This window comes from Strongylocentrotus purpuratus, unplaced genomic scaffold (assembly GCF_000002235.5).
Source record: "Strongylocentrotus purpuratus isolate Spur 01 unplaced genomic scaffold, Spur_5.0 spur5_scaffold_6, whole genome shotgun sequence".
NCBI classification, from domain to species: domain Eukaryota; kingdom Metazoa; phylum Echinodermata; class Echinoidea; order Camarodonta; family Strongylocentrotidae; genus Strongylocentrotus; species Strongylocentrotus purpuratus.
This window is the reverse complement of record NW_022145612.1, coordinates 61,967,736-61,995,046: the sequence shown is the minus strand read 5'-3', so window position 1 is coordinate 61,995,046 and position 27,311 is coordinate 61,967,736. Positions and strand designations below refer to the sequence as shown.

The 27,311-nt window shown below is 38.7% G+C and overlaps 1 protein-coding gene and 1 non-coding gene across 2 annotated transcripts; both read right to left on the bottom strand.

Annotated features, from left to right (window-relative positions):
- Positions 1–52: 52 nt before the first annotated feature.
- Positions 53–15,609, bottom strand: LOC593010 (TBC1 domain family member 22B). The gene is made up of 11 exons (XM_792508.4): positions 15,286–15,609; positions 11,654–11,985; positions 10,751–10,969; positions 10,202–10,272; positions 9,488–9,616; positions 8,042–8,107; positions 7,269–7,383; positions 6,224–6,421; positions 4,660–4,787; positions 3,803–3,898; positions 53–3,198 (listed from the first exon to the last, which is right to left on the bottom strand). The coding sequence occupies exons 1-11, from the start codon at positions 15,426–15,428 to the stop codon at positions 3,058–3,060; spliced, it is 1,638 nt and encodes a 545-aa protein (XP_797601.2). The 5' UTR covers positions 15,429–15,609; the 3' UTR covers positions 53–3,057.
- Positions 15,610–20,600: 4,991 nt separating this feature from the next.
- Positions 20,601–20,673, bottom strand: TRNAR-ACG. The gene has a single exon. It is a non-coding gene; the product is annotated as a tRNA-Arg (tRNA).
- Between the last annotated feature and the right edge of the window lie 6,638 nt (positions 20,674–27,311).

Here is a 27,311-nt window from a genome sequence, read left to right as displayed (position 1 = left end):
TACCCAGATTATGACTTCAAGATACACAATATACAATAATCAAATGGCAAAATAATTTAGTACAAGCAATGAATGACATTCTTTATTCAATCAACAAGAAAAGTTTGGATATGGCCTACTTGTGAGACAGGCCTACAGAGCAAGACAGATATAAAGGTTTCAAGAAGTGATAAAATGGCAATGTATTATATATTATAGTCATATACAGTACATCTAAGGATATCTAGATTGTCAAACACAGGAACTGTGTTTCAGTGCATCACTGTATAGCCTTATAATCCCATTGGGCAATGATTTATGAATATCCTCTGTAAAGTATTGTTTCTGTCTCATAATACTTTTGTTCTCATTATTTCATGAGCTCTACCATTTGATTGATTTGATTTGATTCTAGATGAATATACAAATATCATTTATGATAATTAACAATTAATTGGGGAACTGACTTACAACTAATAAAAAAAGTTTTCAATTTATGATGTACACATAATCTTGAAAAAGAAACGACACTTTACATAAAGTGTTTACGCATTGTAGAATAACAGTGAACATTATCTAACAGACCCATAATATATAATATGTCAGTATACAACAAAAGTAAACACACCCTTAAAGGAAACCTTAACCTAAAGAATGAGTGTAGATGTACCGGTATTGATGTATGAGATTCATTCCTGCTTATTGAAGTACATATTCGTTACAAAAATGTACAAGAGATACATAAGTGAAGAAATTCTTGGAATGATGTCATGCGTTTTAGCATGACATGGGTGCAGCCATTTTCTTGATGTGACATACTTGGCAAACTTTTACATTTTGACCAAATGTTTTTAATTCAACAACAAATCCTTTAATCTTCAATGAGGGAAAATCATAGCTGAGATGATAAAAAATGAATTTAGTGAAAAATAAATAACATGGAAACAACTTCAACTCACTTATTTAAAATACTAAAATATAGCAGTTGACAAATATATTTCATCAGAAAAGCAACAATTTTTCCATGCAATTTGTGTTCTGACGATTGAAATACAAAAATAATAGCTGGTGCATTACATATATATCATCACCACATAAGTGGGAAGGAGACGTCCATAATAGATAAACAACTTCACATAGTGCATCACATTATCAAGAAAAAATGGCAATACCCATGTCGTGCTAAGAAACTGTACATTACGTTAAGAATATCTTGCTTCATACACTTTAAAGGGGAATCTTGTAGATTAATGAGCAAAATTACAATAAATCTCTCAGAATAGCTTGAATTATTTCTTGGGGCGAGGTTTCCTGTAACAAAAATTAGAATATTCCACTGTAACTTTTTCAAAATTGTGTTAAAAACACAATGATAGAGTAGTCATTCTGTGACGTGTGTGTGGGTAAAAAACATTCATTCCATGAAAGCAATATAGCACAGGATATTTGTAAAAAAGAAATATGTAGGTTACTTGATGACATTGGGACATTATATATAATAAATTATATCAGTTTCCATGACTAATGTTTTATGTAAGCAATGAACCGCTGCTTATCAATAAGCAGTTGACCAAAAATAATCATGTCAATAGATTCTTTGATAACTTTTTATGTAAAGCGCTGTGAAACAACAGTTAGTTCGTAAGAGCGCTATAGAAATGACTTTATTGTATTGTATTGTATTGTATTCTGTTTTGCTCATCCAAGTTTTTGCGACAAAAGTTATATTTTTACCTTTAAAATGACAGACTACATATACACCAAAACCTAAGGTGTACGCTTTGTTCCCAACCATTTCATCAATATTCACAGTATGCTACAATCTTCTGATGAAAAAAAAAGTGTTTTGCCATCACTAATATAACAGAAAGGCTACCAGTACTTTATCATTGATGTGGGACACTGTTTTTCGGACATTATACAGCTATGGTTAATCGTAATATGTAGTCAATCAGTTTGCATGTACAGACAAAATCATACTGGCATGTGGTAACAAAACTGGTACGATATGAGAGGTCATTTATCAATTTACCATACAATTTGTGAAGCGCTTCATCTTCACTACTATTTGAAGGGGCAGGTGGGGGGAGGGCATATGATATCAAAGCAATCATAAAATGTTTGAATAAAAACCAAAATGAGCATCTTTTGATGAAACATTCTTTATACATTACATTGGTAGTTAATTATGGTCAATAGGTCTTTGTGCAAAATAACTTGATCAAAATGTTCTTACTTGCTTTACTGAAAAGAACAAAAAAGTAAATCTATCCTAACACACTAACTGAAAATGGAACTTTCCAATTCATTACAGAATCGCAAGATAGCTCTTTGCACCATTTAAGCAATCCTTTTTCCAGGAGAATGTTAATTATTCCTTTCAATTTACTACAAATAATTAACCCCCAGGATCAATTTATAAATCAAATTAAAGTTCGGGATACACAAAGTTTAGTTTGAAACATGATTGACTGTTTCTTGCACTGTCTGTCACTTTTTGAAGTGATTGGCTTAGATTTCCAGCAAGGGACAGTATTGTCAGGCTTATCAATAGTAACAATGCATGTGTACTTCAACTATTTTGCATGTATCCTTCATGTGTGTAGCTTGTGCTCTTCATGTATGCTACTGTCAGAAGTCTCATGCAGGAATGAAACCAGTGAATGCAAAATCTTAAATAAAAAATCATATGCTAAGCTAGACAATCTTACTCTGACCAGGTGGTATGCAGACCTTACGCTGATGAAAGTAGGGGCAATTTTGACGTTTGGAAACCACAGCCATTTTCATCTTTTTTGGATTGCAAAATCTGATATCTAAATTCAATTATTTGTGAATCTGAAAGTTATTTTGGAACATCTGGTTCTACAGTACAAAAGATATGTTAACTGGATGAGATATGGGACCTGTACAAGCAGCACCATACTCTGTCAACTTGTGCATGTAATTTTACCAAATTAGAACTATATAACAACTTAGTGGCATATAACAATATTGATGATAATCATCAGAAGAATAAAAGTAGAAATAATTAACATAACAGTGAAATATAAATCTAGTATTCAATGTGGCAAGGTCTCATCGTTTGGTTTGTTGATTGAGATGTCTAGGTGCATCAGCAAACATGTACTTCAGCTTGTAAGCTTCTGCTACCAGAAGGCTTATGTCTTTGTTGCCCCAGTTTTGGGTCGGCAGGTTCTGAAGGAAAAGCATTGTGCCCTGTAAAACAAACATGACAGACCATACCAAATTAGAATTGGAGCAATAACAGTTTTGGCGATAACATCTTCATTTATAGAGTAAAATGGTACATAAATCTATTGTTTTTACACATACTATCCAAGCATAGTATGAATGTAAAAGATTACCTATCTTAAATGATTATAGTAGGTAATTCTTTGAGAGATTAACAATATCATTACAAAGAATTTCCAGATCTTTGACAATTTAGCAAAAGCTACAAGAGCCTCAGAGGAACACCAGTTACAATCCCTTTATCAGCCACATGTTTAACTATTCCCAACTGCTCTATCTTCTATAACGGTCAGTAGGAACCACATATCATAGTCTGCTAGAACTATACGTGTAGCTCCTCAAATAAAATAATTAGTAAATGGGATGGTTCACATTTGTAAATTTTCATGAATTACTCATCAAAGTAAAGAGGAAGAAAGTAGCACACGATCATATATCATGATAAAACTATGTAAGATTTTTGGCCAATGCTACACGCAAAAGACAATATGTCTTTTCTACAATATGCGATTGGGGGATAATAACTTTCTTTCTACATCAACTGCTCTGTCAATGCATAATATCTTACCTGGAAATCTCTTTCATTCATTATCTTAGTAGAGAACATTTCTAGTAGGGCTGCGCACACATAGAGATGGAACACTGCAAAGCCCTCTGGTTCACTCTAAACATAATCAAGTTGGAGAAAAACAGAGAGAAAGCACAGAAGGAAGGAAGGATTATAGACTGAGTAGATCGGTGTTGGCTTGCAAATGACTGCAACTGCCTTTTAGAAATTGTCTAAACTGAGATTTTGTGTTACACAGGCAAAAACACTCAGCTTTACAACAAATTAAAACATTATGTATAAGCTCCTTTATCCTTTATCTCTGGAAATTACTTTCTCATTCTTTTGCCCAACTTCTATATGAAAAGGGAATATGTAATTGCATGTAATATAAAACAAAATTTGCATAATAAATATGAAGCAAAATAAAAGCCCATATGTCACATTTCTCTGAAACACACACTGTCTAAAAGACTGAAATAAGGAACTTTCTTCATATCATAAAACATATCATACCTCTCAAAGATATTTCTTGATAATGGATTAGTCAGGGGCACTTGAAGTGCTCGAACATATCTCAAATAAAAGAGCAACCTCTATCCATATACATATCTGTGACATCAAGGGGAGACACTTTATCTATAAATCAGTGTTTGATATTTGTTTGATATTCCCTTAAACTCTCTCTGACAAAGCACTTCAATTTGTCTACTTTCTATCAAAGCAACTTCTTTTGGAGCTGGACTAAACCTTAATATCAAATGAGTCTTTACATGCAAATTCCCAAATCAGCTTTTCTCTGATCTGTCTATAGAAGTCTGAATAATACACTTTGACATGAGAACCGTCATGCCATGATTATTCTACTATGTATTTACCATGTATGTATCCCAAAGTCGTACAGTACATGAGAGAGGGAACTCCCTCATCAGTAGATTATTCATCCAACGGAAGGCAAATTGAAGATAGTCGAGCTGGTTTTCCATCAGATACTTGTGTAGTGGAGCTGAATAGGAGATAGTGAAATAAGATTATTTAGTAGCTTGATGAACATCTGAAGTTTGATTTCAAATTGTATTTCTTGCTGTACGGCAGTCCATCTAAAGATGTATCCCCAAACATTGAGTCTATTTCGATGGACAGTATTTTCCATACCTTAAATGTTTTATTTCATTTTGTACCAGGAAATAATAACTCCATGAAATAGATCTACATCAATATTACCTTTGGCATGAAACCTTTCTCCGAAGGATTCTAAAGTTTCATCAAATCAAATGCACATTGTACAAAACTGACACTTTCCTCCCAAAGTTAATGTGTCTCAAGTGACTTCAGGATAGTGCTGTAAGTCAGACGCTATGTTCGTGTTCGGTTCGGTTCGGCAGAGTTCGGCGATTTTTCACCCGAACTTGGTTCGGTTCGGGGTTCGGTAATTTAATAGCAAGCAGCGTTATAGCGACGGCGGTCGGGACTGGGCAGGCCGCCCGCCCTGCCGGGCCGGACCGGCACGGAGGACTTCTGCACACTGCTTCCGACCAACACAAATTTCACATTAAAAAACTGCTCTAAACGTAATTATTTGTGAAGAAAAATACTACTTACATTCGTATTTCCGTCTTGAATCATGTTTTATTTTCAATTTTAAAAGAATCATGTTTTCAATTTGTCAGTAAATGATATTTTTAAAAGATTTCCCGAGACGGTTGTTGTCTAATGTTAGAGTCATAAAAGGTGCCATTTGAATAGAGACTTTCAGGCTCGCCAAGAACTGTTTTTTATAAGTTTTTATTTTCAATAGGAAAAATATGAAATCCCTATTTTTCCTGAATAAATAAATACCATACTATAATATATATTTATTTCATTATTTATATTGTAAAATTTGTCCGCTATGGTTACAATTAAAATATTAATTTTTTGTTCGATGGGTTTGAGCAAATTGAGCTGAACTTGTTTTGATCATGCACATGTATTCTTGTTTATGGCTTGCGATCGCGACGTAGCGTGGTCAGGATTTGGGATTTAAATGGCGCCAGTGAAGTTGCGCCCACCACTGGATAGGCATAAATCACAAGGGCGGAAAATGGGGAAAAAGTAAATATAATATGAGCAATCATAACAAGAAAATTAGGTAAAAAATGAAAAGTTTATTAGCTTGCAAAAACGTTTACATTTTTTTTGCCGAACATCCGAACCAAACCTTTGCGTTCGGTTCGGTTCGGTTCTGTTCGGAAGTGCCATGTTCGGCGAATTTCCGTTCGGTTCGGCGGTTCGGCTACAGCACTACTTCAGGAGTTCAGGTGATCTTTTACATTTGATATTTGACCTGAAATACATTTTTCAAATACCTTTCTTACTCAATGACATGTTTCCAAGTTGAATGAAACAAAATAAACCACTGGAAACTACTTGAATATGTACATTATATGGTGTGATTCTTACCATTAATCCTCTGTATAAGTTCCTTGAGTTGCACCACCTTAAGCTGTATACCAGGTTGAGCAAAGGTGTAATTATCTTGTATGCCATCTAATAGCTTACTCATACACCAGAAACTATCAGCTTCAATCTCTCGAAGAATCTTCTTGGACAGCTTGTTGATACCTTTGTACTTTTCCACTTTCTCAATATCCTCTCCACCTGTATGTCAAATGGTTATGAAAAATAACAGTGTTACTGAAAGGGATTAATCTATTGAATATGACTAGATTTGGGTAAAACATGCATTTCCCTTAGACTTCAGCTTCAGTCATTCAGGCCCTAGTGTTCAGCCACTTAAAATAATGAATAATTGTTTCCAAGGCAATGACTTGACACATCGAAAATGAAAAGAATGAAATGGAAGGAAATTGTGCCACAATCCTTAAGGCAATAGCAAGAATGTTCATAGAGATGACGAGGAAAAACTGTTAGCATCTCCTAAAATAAGAAAGAAACCAAAATGACACGCTCATCTACAAAATTAGTACATAGTGTATGGAAATGTACAAAAATCTGAATCTGAATGAGTAGTTCACTCAACATATTTAGGCAACGGCTAGGGTATAAGCCAAACGGAAATAACCTTCCCCCACCCCCATAAAAAAATATATTTAAAAAAAACGAAACAACCAAAATCAATGGAATCTATCAGCAAACTCTGGAAATTGTTTCCTCCAAACACTTTTTGACCCCAACTCCTGTCTTCTTTAAATGGTAATGAAGTGTATAAACTGAGCATGCGACATCGCCTAGCGCAATAGAAATCTAGTTCCTTTTCTCTAAACAAAGAAACATAGAGGTTTGCAAACTGGAGCTTCCACAGCTCACCAAGGAATGGAAGAAACTATGTAGGAATGATCATAATCATGTGTGAAAGGTTTTTTGTCAGATCAACCAGCCTATGTGTTTAGAATATGAAAGACTCCCTCCCACATCACAACTAGATGTCAAAGCCTGCTTTATGGAATTAGGACAATCATTTTATAATTCTTAAGACAAAACTCACCTATGTGCTGTGAGAGGAATACCACGAAGAATGGAGTGACAAGATCATTAATGCCCTGGACATAACCACTGGCTGGATGCTTCAGGGCCCAGATGTATAATATCCTTTCAAAGATCTGTCAAATGACAAGGAAACAAAGTAATTAATACAAAGTATTTGTATAATCAAGGAGTAAAAGGAATCTACCAGTATAGTGATGCAGACCACATTCAAATAATGCAAAAATGGGGTTTATTAATGGTAATGTCAGCCTTTCACAAGCAATATAAGGGATTCTAAATCAAAACACCAGAAACAATATTTCTGATCAAAACATAATTTTGAGAAGCTGACTACATTTCCTCCCTCAAACTGCAACATGAATCTATACCAAGATTTTGCAATGTTTATATTTTCTGGAAAGATTTAAAAATCATAAATGTTTTTTTTCAACACTTTCAAAAATACCAGAAAAAATTGTCAATATACATATTCTGATTATTAACATTCAAATTCACATTTTAAAGCATATTAATTTGTGGCTGGAATATGCATGTGTGTGCCTGTAAGTGGCTGCCTCAGTGTGTATTTAGTGCAGAATCATAACTGAAAACAAGTACTAGGTTATGATAACCTGCAAAGCATGTTTGATCAGTTAGTAACTGAAAGAACTTGAAATCAACTGCTCAAACAGCTGTTTGCTTGTTGCTGTTGATGCTGTTGTTGATATTTTGTTTAATATTGTCATCATCTTTACTTTTTCATTATTTTAAGACATAGCTAAAATAATTTACCTCTTGCACCACTGGTTCTTGGAATAAAGGAATAAGTGGATTGGTCCTTGGAATGTCAATGTGAATCTGAAAGAGATCAAATAAAAACATACAGTCAAATTATATCAATTCCCTCTCTCCCTTTCCATGATTCCTCTCAGGTGGTTGAACTATCCGATACGTATCGTTTAATTTCAAAATGGAAAGAAAAAGTTATCATTGTTTGGTGCATTATGAGAACATTCAACATTTTCCCCATTTGCTTGGAGAGCAGTCAACATAATTACATAATATGAATCCTTATCAAACTTTCCATTTCTTGCAAGAATACATCAATCAGTATTTGGTTCACTCAGTAAAAGTAATATTGCACGATTTTAAAAATACATTGAGTGATTTCAAGTTGGGTGTTTAGAGCTGGTGTTAGTGTTTAATAAACACTAAAACAAGCCTAAACACCGAAATGGAAATCAGCTGGTGTTAAAGCTTTGACCTCTGAATATCGTCAACTTCCGGTAGCTAGTGTTAATGATTTTGCAAAATTGTCGTCTGCTGAACCGACCTGTGTGGCTGGTGTTAATATTTTACGTACGTATGTCCTATTTACTAACACTAGCCCCTAGGGATTAAGCAAATGTTCATTTCCAGTTTAGTGTTGGTGTTGTACCCGCACAACAGTCAACGCACGAACGACGCTAATTTATTGTCTGACAATCAAATACAAATATGTGAAACAGGTCCTTTACTATGTGATTCATATATTCCTTTGTGTAAAATGAGTTGTTTAATAAGACCAGAGAAATAAGTGTAAGTTATTCTGTGCAGCTTTTCATGATATCTTTACATTTTATGTACTATTTTGAAATCATCGTCGTGAAAACAAGTCTATGTGGCGATCATGATGATGTCACAGTGGTGTTAAGCTATCGATGTTGATATCGGTATCGGGCTCTTAATTTCATCAGCAAATTTTTAGCTCGATTTAAGAACTCTTGACTGCTCTTAACACTAACACCCAACTCGAAATCACTCATTGTCTTAGGACCAAACGTTCATGCTAATCTACTCAAAGGTCTGTTGCACAAGTATAAACAAAATGTGATATAACCGTAGGCAAATGTGGAGAATGTATTGATCTTCAAACTTTAAGTATAAGATACCCAGGGGTTTTTTCTCTTATGTAAAGGAGACAATTTTGTATATGGTTAAGGCCTTTAATTCAAGGACTGTAATTGACTAGATTAAACATACAAATGTAACCTACAATATGAATATTTGCTACTATCATGCCTGCTATCATTATTGATTACTACATTTTGTTTGTATGACACCAGAACCACTATGCCTGCCATTCAGATCAAAATGCACTTGTCTAATCAATATGTCATGTTATTAAACAAACAAGATACACACATTACAATTACCGGTATGTCATGTTAATCATATTGACCACTGTCTATAACTTACCTGGTGGAACATGTTCTTGTGTTGGGCATCATTCCTTGTGTCATAGTACTGATCTACAAAGCCAAAATATTCTTCTCGTTTCCTGTCTAATGTTGCTTGTCTTCGCTCCAAATTAGCTGGAAGATAGCCCTACAAATTTAACATTGAAAGACTTGCAATAAAAATGCAATCCCCATAAACCATACCCCCCCCCCCCCAACAAAAACAAAAAATATTGATAATAATAATAATAATATTAACAAGGAGAAGAATAACAATTTTAGTATATAAATGAGAATGAAAAAGATATAAATGTCAAAGAAAATTATTGTCCACACAACTTTGGACATATAATCTGGTGACTACAGATGATTTTTTTTTTAAACATACAGACTGATTGTTTTTCGTTTTAAAAAGAAATACTTTACAACAAATTGCCCCTGAAGTTACCTTGATGTACATGTATTACAAAATGGTCTAAACATCCCATTTTTTCAAAACAGGGCTCCAAGGGGCTTTTACAGTAGACTGCCATTGACATACCGGTATTTTGACCTACCGGTAATGTTCAACACAAAATCATATTTAGTTAATTTAAGTTTGGTCACATTTAAAACTTGTTACATGATACCTTTCACTGAGATGCACTGTATACTGCTATTTTTTAGCACATATTTGATGAAAGAAAAGTGCACATGACAGGATCCTGTTTACTATCAATAGTGTAATACTTACTGACAGAATCTTCCATGCAACTGGACGAACTGTATTAGGTATTCCAGCCCAGCTATGCTTTCTTAACGTCTCTGTTGGTGATACAAAGATAGATTTCTTCACAAATTAGTATATAGGTCACTTAAAACAGTGATGAAACCTTTTAGAAAGACTTGTTTTAAAGCAAATAGGAACAAATAATAATCTATGCTCTCTTAAAAATAAGTGTTTCGTCTTCTGCATAGATGTAGCAGTGTTCAGGGTGGTAGGAAGCTTGTTCCACAACCTTGCAGCATCCTAAAGGAAAGCAATGTTTCCAACACGTTTCTTGGAGAGGGACTAAGTCAACCGAAGAGCAAGTATATTTCTTGAAGTTGGATTTCTGCAGCTACCACTAATAGATTGAATTGGATTGGATTTTCTTAGCCCAACAGGCTTATGATAAATTTGAATGTTAACCCTACTACTATTCAAAGAAATGTCTGAACCTATATACATCTCCTAATAACGATGCGATAGCACATTTCTTCCAGATTGTCCATACATTCTTCACATGCACGTTGTACTTACCCATTTCCATATTTGGTGCAGAGAGAACAGCCCAGAATTTGTCTGCCTTTTCATCTTGCTTATTTGAGAAAGGGATGGTAGATATTCTAATAGGTGAGGATGGGCGTGGTGCTACCAAGGATGACTGCTCAACTCTAGATGACGGCCTATCAGCTGAAGATTGGTCAACCTCTGCTGGGTTGGGTATCCTAACATCTGACTCAGTTCTTTCTGATACATCTAACAAAGATTTAATCACAGCATTCAAAATAACAATGACCATCACATGATGATTTCATGCTCAATGTTAGTGCTGGTGGTAACATTTACTATCCCACTTTATCATGATCCAATATTAAACATGAAATGAATAAAACTAGTCAATTATGTTATGAGCTGACCTTAGAATCTTTACATGGTTGGGGTTGCTGGTATGGCCCTCTATTGTCTGCTAAACTCAAGATGGCAGTAAGGCAGTTGGTGTCAAATATCATTGATACAAATTTTCATTTACTAAGACGATACCACACTAAAACAATAAAATATATGTATTCAGAATTTGCGCTGCTCACTTTGGGTATTTTGGCATTTGGTATGAAATCTAGAGCCAAAATAACTCCTTGTAAGTGGTAGTTTATAGAAATGAAGGGCATATATTTTACCCCCTAAAAAAGAGAATATCATATACACCACTGACTTTCAATATATTTTGTTGTACACATCATATGGAACAGTTATGCGACATCACACATAATGACCACACATTTTTCCTTGTTTTGTATTGCTCTTTCACTGATAATTTCTCTGATATTCTACTCAATTAAGCAAGCTTTTTATGGAGGGTTGATCTCCCTTTCAATGTATGCACTCAGACAGGTAAATTACATGTTCCTTCAGGCTTATCCCAGTACATATAATACAGACCTGTGTTCTGCAATGAAGGCACACTTGGAAGATTACTTCTGTCCTGTCCTGATGGAGTCTTGTCATCTTCACTGTCCGCTATATTTCTATCTGACCTATGACCTCTGACATGAACTAATCCTGGGACGGTAGTACCATGTACTTCTACACTAAGTTTTCTTGAAGTCATTAATATTAGTTCATCATCATTCACTTCCCATGCATCTGAAGTACTGTCATCAAAATCAGCAAAAGAGTCTTTCTTATTCTTTGATTTGTTTGGAGAATTCCTCCCTTTTGGTTGGTGCTGTATGACATCTGTTGCAATATTTGTTGGATGTACAGGTTTGATGCTATTGATAAAGAAAGAAAGAAAAGACCAACAATTACATAACATGTACCCATAATCACAAATTCACTTCAATTCACATAAATGTTTTACTAAGGGGAACAAATAAAGAGTCTCTTTAAAAAAAAAAATGAAAGTTATGTTAGAACTTAGAAATGTTAAAATTGCCAACACCTATTGGCTTCAATACCTGAGTGACCTCAAACAATAATTCTTAGTGTACAAAGGCCTTCCATTGTTGATTTTGAGTACGATATCTTTCTCTTTCTGTGAAGCTAGTTTCTGTGTTTTTTGCTCCAGATTGGCCGGAAAACTTTCATTTTGATAACTTGAGTTTGTATATATTACAAATCTATGATATATTTACTACATAAATACCAAATAATAAAGCCTTCGGTCTTTTAACAAAGCTAGGAAAGCAATTTTAGTTCAGCAATTTGATCGCCCAAAATGTATTTGTTGTCATGGAGTCTATAGCATTTCCATGGTAACAAAGCTGTAAAGTTATAAATTATAACAACTAACATTATTTCTAAAAAGCATATTAATAAAACATATCCTGAAAGTTTGGTGGTTTTCTTTCAAGTCATTATTGATTTGTGCATGTTTTCTGGATTTTAGACTGTATTTGGGGCCATATTTAGGCCTTACTTTCTACATGCATAATTAACGTCCTCGTGGGATTTATGTTGTAATGATGATGATGATGATGTTTCACAGCATTCGTATGGCGCCACATTACATTGTATCTGTTTTTTTAAAAACAATCAAAGGCGGGAGCTCCTCCAATATAGTTAGCATTTAATGTCTGAAGGAAGATCTGAGTCTTGAGCGAAGCTTTGAAGTGGTCTAGGTTGTTTTATCGCAAAAAATATACCTCAAAAAATATTTGTTGGATTTACTTCATTCAAAAAATATGTTGATGTGCTCTTCAAGCCCTTTCATACGACACCAAATTCACTGCAGTTGGACATGCACGAAATTTTGACATATGAACACCCTAATAATATGTGTACTGCATGCGTGCCATCATAAACTGAATGTGGCTCGAAATTACGACCGTTAGATAGGCTATACATCCGGGAATTTAAGTGATGCAAGATACAAGATATTTGGTACTTGGTACTTGGTAGGATTCCTCCAAAAGACGCTATAAAGGTGTTTAAACTGGAGGTGTGTCGTTGTGTGCGGCCACCAACTTAAGGTGCTGGTTTTAAGTTGGTTTAAGCGCAGATTTCAAAGTATTTAAGGAAGGTTGGGCTACAATTGAGGGAGAAAGATTGTTCCAGTCCTTAACTGTCCTTGGGAAGAATGAGTAAGCGTATGCGTCCGTCCTGACTTTGTTGATATAGAATTGTTGGTCATGGCCCCGTCTTGTTCGTTCTACCTTGGGTGAGATGTAATTCTTGTAGTTGATGTCCATCAAGTCGTGAATCATTTTGTACATGTGTAAAGCGCCATGAGCGTCAGAACCTGGCGGATACCGGCGCTATATAAATAACCATATTATTTATTTATTTATTTTTACAAACAGGTGATACGAGACTTCCGTCTTTCCTCCTGGAGGGGGATCCAACCCAATGAGTCCTTCAAAGCAGTGACACTTGAATATCTTGTATAAGTGTTTTTGACAAATCTAGCTGCTGCATTCTGGACTCTGTCAATGTTGCTGATGGTGCTCGTATATGGATCCCAGGCTGAAGAAGCATAGTTAAGATGAGGTTTAACCAGCATAGAATACAGCTTCTCCTTTGTTTTTGTTGAAGATTGATAGAAGTTCCTTTTCAAGAAGTTGACTACTTTCATGGCCTTACTTCTTGGATTTTCAACCTGCTTGTTCCATCTCATATCATTTTGTATGATTATACCCAAGTATCTGGTGTGTGTGGTTTTTTCGAGATTGACTCCCATCATCTGGTAGGATGTTCTGTTTGGTTTCCTGCTCCTCGTGACTCGCATAGTTGTGCATTTGCTCGGGTTGAAAGTCATTCCCCAGGTATTGGCCCAGTTGACCAAGGTGTTAAGATCCGTTTGCAGTATTTCCTCATCTTTGGGTGATCTGATGGTGTTGTAGATTAAGCAATCATCCGCAAAGAGTCTGGTAGTACTCTTCACACCATTATCAATGTCATTGATATGAAGGAGGAAGAGATGTGGCCCGAGGACCGTACCCTGTGGAGTCCCACTCAGGACGGGAACCCAGTCAGAACACTCGCCGTTAATCATGACCCTCTGGGATCTCTTAGTAAGAAAGGATGATATCCACTTTTGGGTTTTGGATCTAATCCCGTAGAAGTCCAGTTTAGTGAGAAGGCTATGATGCGGCATCACATCCAAGGCCTTCGAAAAATCCAGTATAGCTACATCCGTTGTCAGTCCAGTACCATGAATACCATGAATACAGCTCAAAACTAAACTTATTAAATTCCATGCAACACTCAAGGCTAGGCACCATTGGCATTGCATTCTGATAGATCTCTTAGACATATACTGCCTACAGTAAATCAACCATATGAATGTAAGTTGAACAGATTTGAACAGATTTGAACAGATTTGAAGAAAGTATTCTCCAAAGTATTCTCCATAGATTAAGAATAGGAGTGATAGGTTTGAACTTAGATCTCTTCAGATTGAATATACACTCGACAGGCCATTGCAATAACTGCATAGGACGTACTGAAACTGTAAACCACTTTCTCACTGAATGCCCAAAGTACATAATAGAAAGAGCTATGTTACTTGTAGAAACTGATTTATCACATCCACAGGAAATCATGACACTACTTAAACTTTCAGAAATAGTTAAACAAAAAGCAATAGTTCGCTTCGTTTTAAGAACAAAGCGGCTGTATCAAAAGAGTATGGAAAGAGAAAGAATCCTAAAAATAGTCATTTATGACATGAAATTGTACATATATGTATATATATAAATAATTCATAAAATAGTGCGTGGCAAAATAGTCAACTGTGACTGATTGCCAAACAAAACAAATCAAGAAGAAGAAGAAGAAGCATTGCTTCACTCAGTGTCATACCAATTATAAAAAACAAACTGAGCTGAGTAATTCTTGATAGTGATACAATTTTCTAGTAGGCTACGTTTTACTTTTAGTACTAGCAAGAACCTTATATTTATAAGAGTAATCAATACAGAATTTCAGAAATATGGTAGTCTATACCTACAAAATTATATCCTGTTTAATTTCAGGTAAAACTTTAATACTATAGTGAAGGATCGCAATATGCTGACAAATATTCTAGAGGTGCATTGTGATTCTGTGAAGTGTTGACGTGCATGCATTACCTTCCGGGAACCTTGTTTGTGTTTGTCTTCCAGTAAGAAGATGTTCTTTTCCCTTCAGCTTGTGACACGTACCCAGCATTGACAGCAGTAGCTACACCAGGTTTCCCTCTTGTTGCCGCCATTTTTGTCAATCTATATTGCATAAACGCAAAGTCTGACTGACCAAAATGATAAAAAGTACAGTAGATCTGTCCCGATCTGTCTAGGCCTACGATATCATGGCTGTTGAAATAGTATAGCAGCCATTGACATGTATACACGGTCTAAAATTGCAATATAACTCGCATAGCGCATATAGCGCGTAGTAGTGCTGACATGTACTTAGCAGAGCTGGCGATAATTTGCACACACATGCTCCTTGAAGCATGACCAAAGTCTCGATCGCCGGTATTCAATCTCTGCATATTATGCTCTACACTGGTGCAGAACGTTGTGTAGAGTTCAATTTGAACCCCCAAAGATCAGTTATTGCAAAGATGGCCAACACTATTCTTTAACGTAGTCCAATCCTATTTATTTGATAAGATTGGCATTGGCTACTGCACTAGGTAAGGCTGGGCCTAGGAATAAAAATCGGACCATAATAATGTAAATGTACGGTGGAAGGGGGGCGGGGCGGGTTCATGTACCCCAGAGCCATTGCGGCTCTTGAAGGGGGTGTGCGACAACTAAAATGCGAGGGAGAGAGAGAGGGAGCGCGCAAAATGCAAACGGAAAAAAGAGAAGGGGAGAAGAGAAAGATATTAGATGAAGATCTATTGCGATGCGCCCGATAAAGCCAGTAAAAGCGCATTTATTTCTTTAGTATTAGACTTTTAATTAAATTTGTCGGTTGCTTTGCTTCAGGAACTCGTAAAATCGCGCCCACTAAGAGTAAAGCAATAGGGTGGCATTTACTGGCACTTTACCTTACTCACCTTCATCAGCCTCAGGGGCGTCGCTAGACAGTGGGGGTGTGCAGAGGCCAGGCGTGGATCCAGGATTTCACAGGGGAGGGGCCTAATTTTTCCGAAAAGTCGGTCAGTGGGGGGGGGGGGGGGGGGGGGGGGGGGGGGGGGGGGGGGGGGGGGGGGGGGGGGGGGGGGGGGGGTAGTGAGCACTATTTTTTTTTTGCTCCCGAAAATTTGAAAATCGCGCCGACCGAAAAGTCTCTCAGTAGAGGGGGGGAGGGGTAGTGAGCACATTTATTTTTTTTTGGCCCTCGAAATTAATTTGCACCCCCCCCCCCCATTGAGCGCCAGGGGGGGGGGCCCATCCCCCCAAAAGCTAAAAATCACGTTTTTACATGTTTTTTTCCCAGGAGGCCGCCCCCCCCCCCCCCCCCCCGGATCCGCCACTGGCAGAGGCCACCGATTGCCGACAAAACTAGCCACCAATTACCAACTAATGCCAATGTCCCAATGTCTACAAATTAATGTAACCCTATAAACCCGTGGGCAGGAGCTAAATAATTGTTCAGTTTCCTCCCTCCTCGTGTAGCGTGGAAACTTTGACATTTCATTGAATTGATGGAGAGAGAAGACAATTCGTTGTACTGTTCTCTACTCTTAATCCTTGTCTGAATTCAGTTTCCCTCTCCCGCGCGAAAGAGAGAAGGAAGGAAAGGGGGGAAAAAAAGGAAAATAAAGGAAAAAGAAAAGAAAAGAAGGGGGATATCAGTTGCGATTAATCCCGCCAACAACGTGTGGATCGGGGGGGGGGCGAAAGGGCCTTGCCTTCACCCTCCACCCATCAAACCTAAAAGAGAGAGAAGGAAGGGAAGGGAAAGGAAGAGAAGAAAGAAAGGGAAAGAAAAAAAGAGAAAAAAAGTAAGGTAGGGGAGATCAGTTGCGATTTTTCCCGCCAACAAGGTGTAGTTCGAGAGGGTGGGGGGAGGGGTGGGGGTGGTATGCACTGGCGTCCGGATGGGGTTGGGTGCCCCACTTCAAAAAATAAAATTCAAATTTTGTTTATTTCTAATTCGATACCGGTGATTTACAACTGTTGCTGAGAAAACATAATTTTCCTCACTTTTTAGTAAATTAAACTTTTTTATGCATTTTTTATGCATTCATTTCATACATGTTTATTTAGAGGCTTACATGTCAGGGCCCGCGGAACAGCGGGACTCGGGGGGCCTCGAGCTTCCCCTCCCATTTTAACAAAAAAAGTATATGGAGAAATAGAATGAAAGAGAGAAACAAAAAGAAAGAATAGTGGCCTGGCAGTGTCAAAAAATTATGAGGTATCAAAATATGCTCATCTGACCCGGGCAGTGATTAAATGCCGCAAACCAGTGGCGGATCCAGGGGGGGGGGGGCCGGGGGCCCGGCCCCCCCCCCCCCTTGAGAAAAAATCATGTAAAATCACGTGATTTTTACCTTTTTTGGGGGTTGGGCCCCCCCCCCCCCTGGCGCTCAAGGGGGGGGGGGTGCAAATTGAATTTTTTTTTGAGGATCAAAAAAAAAAAAATGTGCTCACTACCCCCCGAATTCCCGAGGGCAAAACGAAGGGGGAAATTGCTAACTACCCCTGGATACCCATCTTACCGTTATTAATGCCTTAAAACCCCTGAGCCTCCGGGGTCTTCGCCCCCAGGACCCCACGCCAATTAGTGACCTGCCAGTGTCACAAAAAAAATATATGCTCATCTGACGGTAATTAAATGCCTAAGACCTCTGAGCATCTGAGGGCTCCGACCTCTAGACCCCACGCCAATTAATACCATGCGTGTCACACTGTCACAATAAGGTATCAAGATATGCTCATCTGACCTTAATTAAATGTCTTAAACCAGGGGCGGATCTACGGGGGGGGGGAGTGTAGGAGGTTTGACATCTCCCCTCCCCCTTTGGCTGCCAAGTGAAAATGTGATGTGCATAGTAAAAGGCCATATTTTGCGAAGATATTCAACTCATCATAACTGTATATTAAACTGTTACTCGATTTTAAAAGACATTATTGTGTTAGTAGATGCCAGGAAAACATCACCTACGGGGTAAAAAATAGCACAAAAAAAAAAAATCGCCTCGCCGCTATGCGGCTCGTCATTGGGTCAAACAAAAAATTCCTCGCCCCTACGCGACTCTAGGACGATGCTCTGCATCGTCATTGCTCCCCCCTCAACAAACAAACAAAATCGCCGCTTCGCGGCTCGTGGACGATGCTCCTTATCGTTATTGAGTCAAATCCCCCTGAGCTTCCTGGGGCTCCGCCAATAGGGTAAGCTCCTGAATGCTTATCTGACCGTTATAAAATGCCTCATATCCCTGAGTTTCAGGTTGCTCAACCCCCTGGACCCCACGTCAATTAATGACCTGCCAGTGTCATAAATAAGGTATCAACATATGCTCATATGACCGTAATTAAATGCCCATACCCCTTGAGCTTCCGGGCTCCGCCCCTGGACCCCCGGCGGGCCTTTGCCCTTAGACCCCACGCCAATTTACGCTACACTCTACCTGATTATAAATACTTTAGCCTCCCCCACCCATTTTGAAAAACTTCAGCGGGGCCTGCATGTAAGAAAGGGGTGATGCGGATTTTTTGTCTGCCCCCCACCATTTTTGCTGGTCACCATTAGTACCAGTATTTGGCTCGCATAGTTTCAAATTTGTGTCCCCCCCCCTAAGAAATCCTGGATCAGCCCCCCCCCCCCCCCCGCTTGAGAGACGCCCCTGCCTATAACAGGCTGTATAAAATGAGATTGAAAAGGTTCATCGTTGAAAAAAACAACTTAAATTTCGATTACCTTGCTAAATTCCTCGATTAGATCTATACTCCTCCAAGAGTTTGCATTGCACCCTATTTTAGGCAGAAATGAGAAGACTTTCGGAATTCGACACTCTACTTTTGTTACGTTACTAACTGTGTAATTTTTGTAGTGTATTTTAATGACGCATTAACATTCTTACCCTAATGAAAGTGTTTGTTTTTTTGCTCGCTCGCTCATGACAGTTATACACCCCCCCCCCCCACTCAGTGTTATTTAGGGTACGCGTATGCATGTTCCCTCACTTTGGCACCCCCTCTGCTCAATGTAACCCCCTATCTATGATATTGAAGATATTTCATAACCCCCTTTTGAAATTTCTCAAGAGTCCAAAAAGGGAGAGAGAGAAAAAAAAACCTCCTTTTTTAATTTATCAGGAATCCAAGAGATAGAGAGAGAAAAAAAAACACACCCCCTTTTTTTACAATTCTCGGGCCGGACTTTGTCGCGCGAAAATTACCCCTTTACCGGAGATTGAGGGAACACGAATGCGGTCCCTACGACCCCGGAGTGGGGGGGGGGGGGCGAGTATACACAGGATGGTTGAGTTCGGCCAAGAGGCCCATATTCTCGCTAAAGTGCAAAACCCTTAATGACCCTTAAATATGTTTATAGAGGCCTCAGCCGCATACCCCGTCCAACCAAATCTGATAATTATGGCGTGGTGACCGTGCGCGAAATGTTAATATTTGTAGTTTTTGACTTTGAAGTTGGAGCACTTTATCGCACAGGCAAACCAACTGAAAGAACATCTCTTCACTTGATGACACGTATAAATATTCGTTTATTTTCTAAATTTCGGGGGCTCCCCTTGACACTAAATCCAGAGAGAACGTCCTCCATTAAGAGCACATTTTTTTTTTTTGGTCCAGTTTTTGAGGACAAATTTTCGCCGACCCAGCCGGCCGGTAAATAAGCGGGGGGGGGGGGGGGGGGGGGGGATGCTGAAAAGGAGGACCACTATTGTTTTTTTTTGGGGGGGGGGGTTAGGGGGCCGCTTTTGTTTTTTGTTTAATAAAGGTAAAATTTGCGTTACTATCCTATTTTTTATCGTTTAGGGGGCTAGGAAAAGAAAAGTAATGTGGAGGTATTGTATAAAAATGCAATTCTTTTGTGAGCATGTGCTGACACTATGAACATGACACACAAAGAAAGCGGACAAAATATACAGTTCCTCAGGTAGACAAAGTAACATCCCTTCACTGCTATTATGTAAAAAGGTGAATATGCATGTGACACCTGTTCTACACATTTGTACATAATAGCAGTGAAGGGATGTTCCCTTTGTCTACCTGAGGAACTGTATATTTTGTCCGCTTTCTTTGTCAGTCATGTTCATAGTGTGAGTTGGGGGAAGTTTCATAATACTGCATCGTGTTAGCTCACTAATGATTGACAGATGATGTCACAAGATGAATAAGATCTGGAACTTTTTTCCATTTTTTTTCTTCGATGGCCTGAATTTATATTCAGCATGTGTTTTTTATTCACCTGAAAGCCTTTAGCTGTGTCAAGATGGAACATCAGATGAATTATAACACTATTTCACTTTTACAAAAAAATTCGACCTTGCCAGGACTCGAACCTGGAATCCCATGATTCGTAGTCAGATGCCTTATCCATTGGGCCACAAGGCCACTGACAGGTGGTTATCTCATCAACTCAGCTCTCAAATAACATAAGAAATAGAGGATCATGGGGACCAACAGGCACCGATTGGGAAAGTTTTCTATATAGAGGGAGCAAGTAGCTACAAGTAGGACAGTGGGGCTTTAATGTGTTTTATTGAAACAATCGAATACAATCACAATATTTACAAGTAATTATTAAAAAAAGCAGTACAACGTATATCAAAACCTCGCGAAAAGTAATTTATACTAAGATACAGGCAATTACATGCACATGTACCTGTACAACATTATAAAAACAAACTTCCAATTTTTAAAGTGCAAGGGCGATTTGTTTTTCTTTTTTTGCAATACGATATTCGAGATCTTTATTATAGTCAATGTTTTAAGGTTGGAGCTTAGCAGGTCTTAAGCTACAGTCCCATATACGTCCCGGACCGTCCCGGACCATCCCGGACCCCATCCGGGGTGATCCGGGATTCGGTCCGTGTTGACACCGTGTTGGCACCTGGGTGGTCCTGGATGGTCCTGGATGGTCCTGGATGGTCCTGGATGGTCCTGGGCGGTCCGGGAGTCGACCCCGGATGTTTTTGACGGTCAAAAACTGCCGGGGTGGTCCGGGACGGTCCGGGACAATAGTTTGATCCGGGGTGATCCGTGTAGCCACCGTGCTGGGTCCGGGGTCATCCGTAGTGGCGCCGGGGCGGTCCGTGTTGATCCGTGGCAGTCCGGGAGTGAGTTATTGACCGCCCAGGACCATCCAGGACCATCCAGGACCACCCCGGTGCCAACACGGTGTCAACACGGACCGAATCCCGGATCACCCCGGATGGGGTCCGGGATGGTCCGGGACGGTCCGGGACATATATGGGACTGTAGCTTAAAAGCATCACACTTTTTTGAACAAAACATCCCGGACCATCCCGGATTACCCCAGACCATGGTCCGGGATGGTCCGGAGTGGTCCGTGCTGGTCCGGCTTTATATGGGACTGGGGCTTTATATAAAAATATTCTAAAAAATATTTACAAATTTATGAAATAGATTTAGATGTTTGAATAACGAAATATGCAGCCCTGCACATCAACAGGAATCAACTTATATTTGGATGTCACCCTACCTTTAATGGTCTACTGCCAGCAGGCGTGTACGCAGGGGGGGGGGGGGGGGGGGGGGGGGAGGGGGCGGGGGTTTAAACCCCCCCTTGAGTTTTTTTTTATGTGTATGTTTCTGTATGTTTATTGTGAAACCCCCCCCCCCTTTTGATTTTTTTGTTGATTTTTTTTTTTTTTTTTTTTTTTTTTTTTTTAAATTATGCCAATGGCTGACCTAAAAAAGGTGACCTTACCCCCCCCCCCCTCCAATGAAAAAAATGTCAAATTTTCAAATTTCGAGACCCCCCCCCCCCCCCCCCCCCCCCCCCCCCCCCCAAAAAAAAAAAAAAAAAAAAAAAAAAAAAAGTGTCCTTTTACCCCTCGTCCCTCTCTTTCTCTCTCTCTCTGTCTCTCCCATTCCTATTTTCCCATCTCTCTGAATCTTTTCATCTCTCTTTCTTTTTTAACTAAAATTATTAAATTGTAATATTGTATGTGATTAATGGTATGTAGAATACATGTACACGCTCTTCATGATTATGAAGATTATAGTGTGATATCTCTTGAAATGTATACTTGATTTTTTTATTGCTGTAGAGCGAAACTTACTTTCTGGAGCACCGGTAGCCTTAGCAGTGTGTTATAAGCTTGACTCCCTTTTTATGCCTCCGCCACCGAAGGTGGTGCCGGAGGCATCATGTTTTCGGGTTGTCCGTCCGTACGTCCGTACGTCCGTCCCGTTTGACCGTTATCACAATATCTCAAGAACCATTTAAGATTTAAACTTAAGACTCGGGAATAGTATTTATCACCATAGGAAGACGATCTGATTAGATTTTGGAGTACGTAGGTCAAAGGTCACAGGTCACAGAGGTCAACTTATGAAATTCCTTGTATTGAGTTTAATTGTTAGCGCGATATCTCAAGAACCATTTGAGATTTAAACTTCAAACTTAAGGATAGTATGTATCACCATAGGAAGACGATCTGATTAGATTTTGGAGCACGTATGTCAAAGGTCAAGGGTCACAGACGTCAACTTATGAAATTCCATACATTGAGATTGTTATCATGATATCTCAAGAACCACTGAAGATTTAAACTTCAAACTTAGTGATAGTGTGTATCACTATAGGAAAACAATCTGATTACATTTTGGAGCACGTAGGTCAAAGGTTAAGGGTCATAGAGGTCAACTTATGAAATTCCATACATTGAGATTGTTATCATGATATCTCAAGAACCACTGGAGATGTAAAAACTTCAAACTTAAGGATAGTATGTATCACCATAGGAAGACGATCTGATTAGATTTTGGAGCACGTAGGTCAAAGGTCAAGGGTCACAGAGGTCAACTTATGAAATTCCATACATTGAGATTGTTATCATAATATCTCAAGAACCACTGAAGATTTAAACTTCAAACTTAATGATAGTGTGTATCACCATAGGAAGACAATCTGATTAGATTTTGGAGCACGGAGGTCAAAGGTCAAGGGTCACAGAGGTCAACTTATGAAATTCCATACATTGAGATCGTTATCGCGATATCTCAAGAACCACTGGAGAATTTTCACTTCAAACTTAATGATAGTATGTATCACCATATCATAATATCTCAAGAACCACTGGAGATTTAAACTTCAAACTTAATGATAGTGTGTATCACCATAGGAAGACAATCTGATTAGATTTTGGAGCACGTAGGTCAAAGGTCAAGGGTCACAGAGGTCAACTTATGAAATTCCATACATTGAGATTGTTATCATGATATCTCAAGAACCACTGGAGATTTAAACTCCAAACTTGTTTAAATTGCTCTATGGCGGAGGCATCATTTTCGACTGCGCGCAGTCAAAATTCCATCTAGTTCATTTAGATTTCAAAATCATTCGAGGGTCATTGCCCTATTTTCTTTTAGGAGACGCACGCCCCCGTTTCCCCTCCCAACCAACGCCCGTAATTGTGGTAAAATATTTTACATTACCTTCTCACTCACTAATTGATACTTAAGATCAAATTCGTTATGAAAGAAATGTCATGATAGTGTACAATCCTGTAGTAAAGGAAGCTTGTTGTGTTGAAACAAAATTCACTTTTTTACACGTATAGACCTAAATTTGAAGGGATATCGCAAGAAAAATCAGCCACTTAGATTTAATCCAGTGATTTCAATAACGTTATCTGTTCTTCTCCTTTTTAATTTTGTTAATGTAAGGTATCTTTATTGAGAAATGAACTTTAATAATTCTTTATTTGCTCAATATATAGCCCCCTCCCCCCCCCCCCCCCATTATTGGCAGCCGAAATTGGGAGAAAGGGGAGAGAGAAGAAATAAGAAACTTAAAAGAAAATACAATGAAGAGAAAAGGGAAAAAGAAAAGACTAAACATGAAGAAAAACGGGGAGAAGCAGGAGTAGAGAGAGAGAGAAAGAGAGAGGAGTGTAACATCCGACTCATAATAGGGACTTTTAGATTTGCGTGGACTGATACGTGTGACGTCCTTTCGAGGCAGTGCATTAAAAGGGCGTCGATTGTAGCATAGACCTATTGTCCTCGTGCGAATATAAAAGTCCCTAATACCTCATCCATGACGCCCGGATTATCGCACACTCAATCGATGACGACCGACCCATTACATCTCATTGATGACACCCTCTCAATAAGTCTAATTAATTCATTGATGACACCCAACCCATTAACATCTCCTTTATGACACCCGACCCATTACACCAAATTCATGACACCCGACTCATAGCAGACGTCATTCATGACACCCGACCCCATCAATGACACCCAACCCATTACACCTCATTCATGACACCCAACCCATTACACCTCCTTTATGACACCCTACCCATTACACCTCATTCATGACACCCTACCCATTACACCTCATTCATGACACCCAACCCTTTACACCTCCTTTATGACACCCGACCCATTACACCACATTCATGACACCCGACTCATAGCAGACGTTATTCATGACAATCGACTAATAGCAGACGTTATTCATTACACCCAACCCATTACACCTCCTTTATGACACCCGACCCATTACACCACATTCATGACACCCGACTCATACCAGACGTTATTCATGACAATCGACTCATAGCAGACGTTATTCATGACACTTGACCCATTACACCTCCTTTATGACACCGACTCATTACACCACATTCATGACATCCGACTCATAACAGACGTAATTTATGCCACCCGACCCATAGCAGACGCCATTCATGACACCCGACCCATTACACCTCATTCATGACACCCAACCCATTATACCTCATTTATGACACCCAACCCATTACACCTCCTTTATGACACCCGACCCATTACACCTCATTCATGACACCCAACCCATTACACCTCCTTTATGACACCCGACCCATTACACCACATTCATGACACCCGACTCATAGCAGACGTTATTCATGACACTTGACCCATTACACCACATTCATGACATCCGACTCATAACAGATGTAATTTATGACACCCGACCCATAGCAGACGCCATTCATGACATCCGACCCATTACACCTCATTCATGACACCCAACCCATTACACCTCATTCGTGACATCCTAGTTATTACAACTCCTTTATGACACCCGACCCATTACACCTCATTCATGAAACCCAACCCATTACACCTCATTCATGAAACCCGACACAGTTTACCTCATTGGTGACACCGAATCATAATAATTACCTCATTTGTGACATATTATGATTCAGGGTTCTCTGGATCCAAGTAGAACAAAAGACGATACAAAAACGTATTGCATATTGATATAAAATAATTAATTGTTATGCCATGATACAACTAAGGATTATCAAATAGTTAAATGCTATTGTTTAAATAAATGTACAACGATAACATTAATTATCAAACCTCTTCTTCAACTGAAAAGTTTTATCGATATATAGTTTGACATTTTTCACCAACGAAGATTGATAATTATTTGAAAACTGACTTCATTAAAAAAACATTTAATTATAAATGCTGGGTTTTGTTTCATGATTAATGGTGTTATTAGACAGCTCCAATATGAATATGAACTCAACCATTACAACATCGCAAGGGAAGGATGAAATATGATCCTAAACACCATCATTTTGTTTCTCATTATTTAATGTGACATCTCTGTACAAGCCCATGCAGGAACTAGCATTGATGGTTGTGCCATTGTGTGTGTGTGTGGGGGGGGGGGGGGTGCAATTCAAGAGCATGAAAGAGAGCAAAGGGACCGACCGTGCACTATGCAGGGGAATGTTGTATTTAGGAGTGTTTTGCTGCGACTTTGAGCCTAGGTCATATTTTAATAACCAATTGCATTTTTAGAGTGAACGGGCAAATTAAGGAGGGGATCCTGAAGATCATATATCAGCGAGGGCGAGGGTTATTTGGCCTCTAGCAGTACAAAGAGAATGCAATAATGCGTTTTCACTCGAACGAAGGATGAATTGATAGCATGGACATCTTGTTCTAAGTGTAAGCAATATAACTAAATAACTGATTTTATAAAGATAACTTAAAGGCACACTGCACTACTTGTAGCTACTGGCGCCCTCTATATAACAAACAATGCCTAATCGGTGACCATTGGTCCCCCATGATCCTCTTTTTCTTATGTTAACTGAGAGCTGAGTTGATGAGATAACCACCTGTTCAGTGACCTTGTAGGGCGGTCTAATCCCTCCTGTAAACTATGGCAGATAAGCTTTAATCTACAGTGCACCGTGAATCATCTTCTTAGGATTTTGTGGAAAGTAAGAAAATATTAGTCACCGATAGATGTTTTTCCCCGTATCCGGACAACTACCCCTAGGGCAACCACCCTCTAGGACGACTACCCCCGGGACAACTACCCCCTTGGACAACTATCCCCCGGACAACTACCCCCTAGGAAATAGAGGATGGGTGTCATAGGGATAGTTGTCTGGGTGGTAGTTGTCCTATAGGGTAGTTGTCCTAGGGGGTAGTTGTCTAAGGGGTAGTTGTCCGGGGGTAGTTGTCGTACGGGGTAGTTGACTGGGTTGGTTATGTGGATGTCCAGGGGGTGCATGTCCAGGGGGGGGGGGTGTGGTCCTAGAACCGTTTTACCCACATGAGTAATCAAATGAAATGGTATAAATACATTTGTTGATATAAAATACACAAGAAAGGTTTGATATAAAGTGAGCATCCCCTATACAGCATGCTGACAAGTGTGAATGAAGGCAGCAATGCATATTACTAATTATCTACAATCGTGAAGTTGGATGTACATCTGGGATGTACAAAGTATTTTTCTTTTATAATTTTTTTTTTTTTTTAAAGAAAGAACCTGTATCTATATTTTAAGTTTATGAGAATTAGATCAATTCTCTACAGAGAATCTCAAACATGTTTTTCACACGGATCATGTTTATTAATAATAATAATAATATAATTATATAGCGCCCAATACATCGATACAGCGATGTGCCTAAGCGCTTTACAGATATATTGTTACCCCGGTCATCGGTTTCAGGCTTACCCGCAAACAATGTATG

Coding starts and splice junctions, on each gene's coding strand:
- LOC593010 (XM_792508.4), bottom strand. CDS start 15,428: ATGCAATATAGATTGACAAAAATGGCGGCAACAAGAGGGAAACCTGGT. Junction 7,384..8,041: donor AAGAACCAGTGGTGCAAGAG/GTAAATTATTTT, acceptor GTCATTTGACAG/ATCTTTGAAAGGATATTATA. Junction 3,199..3,802: donor TGAATGAAAGAGATTTCCAG/GTAAGATATTAT, acceptor TTTGTTTTACAG/GGCACAATGCTTTTCCTTCA.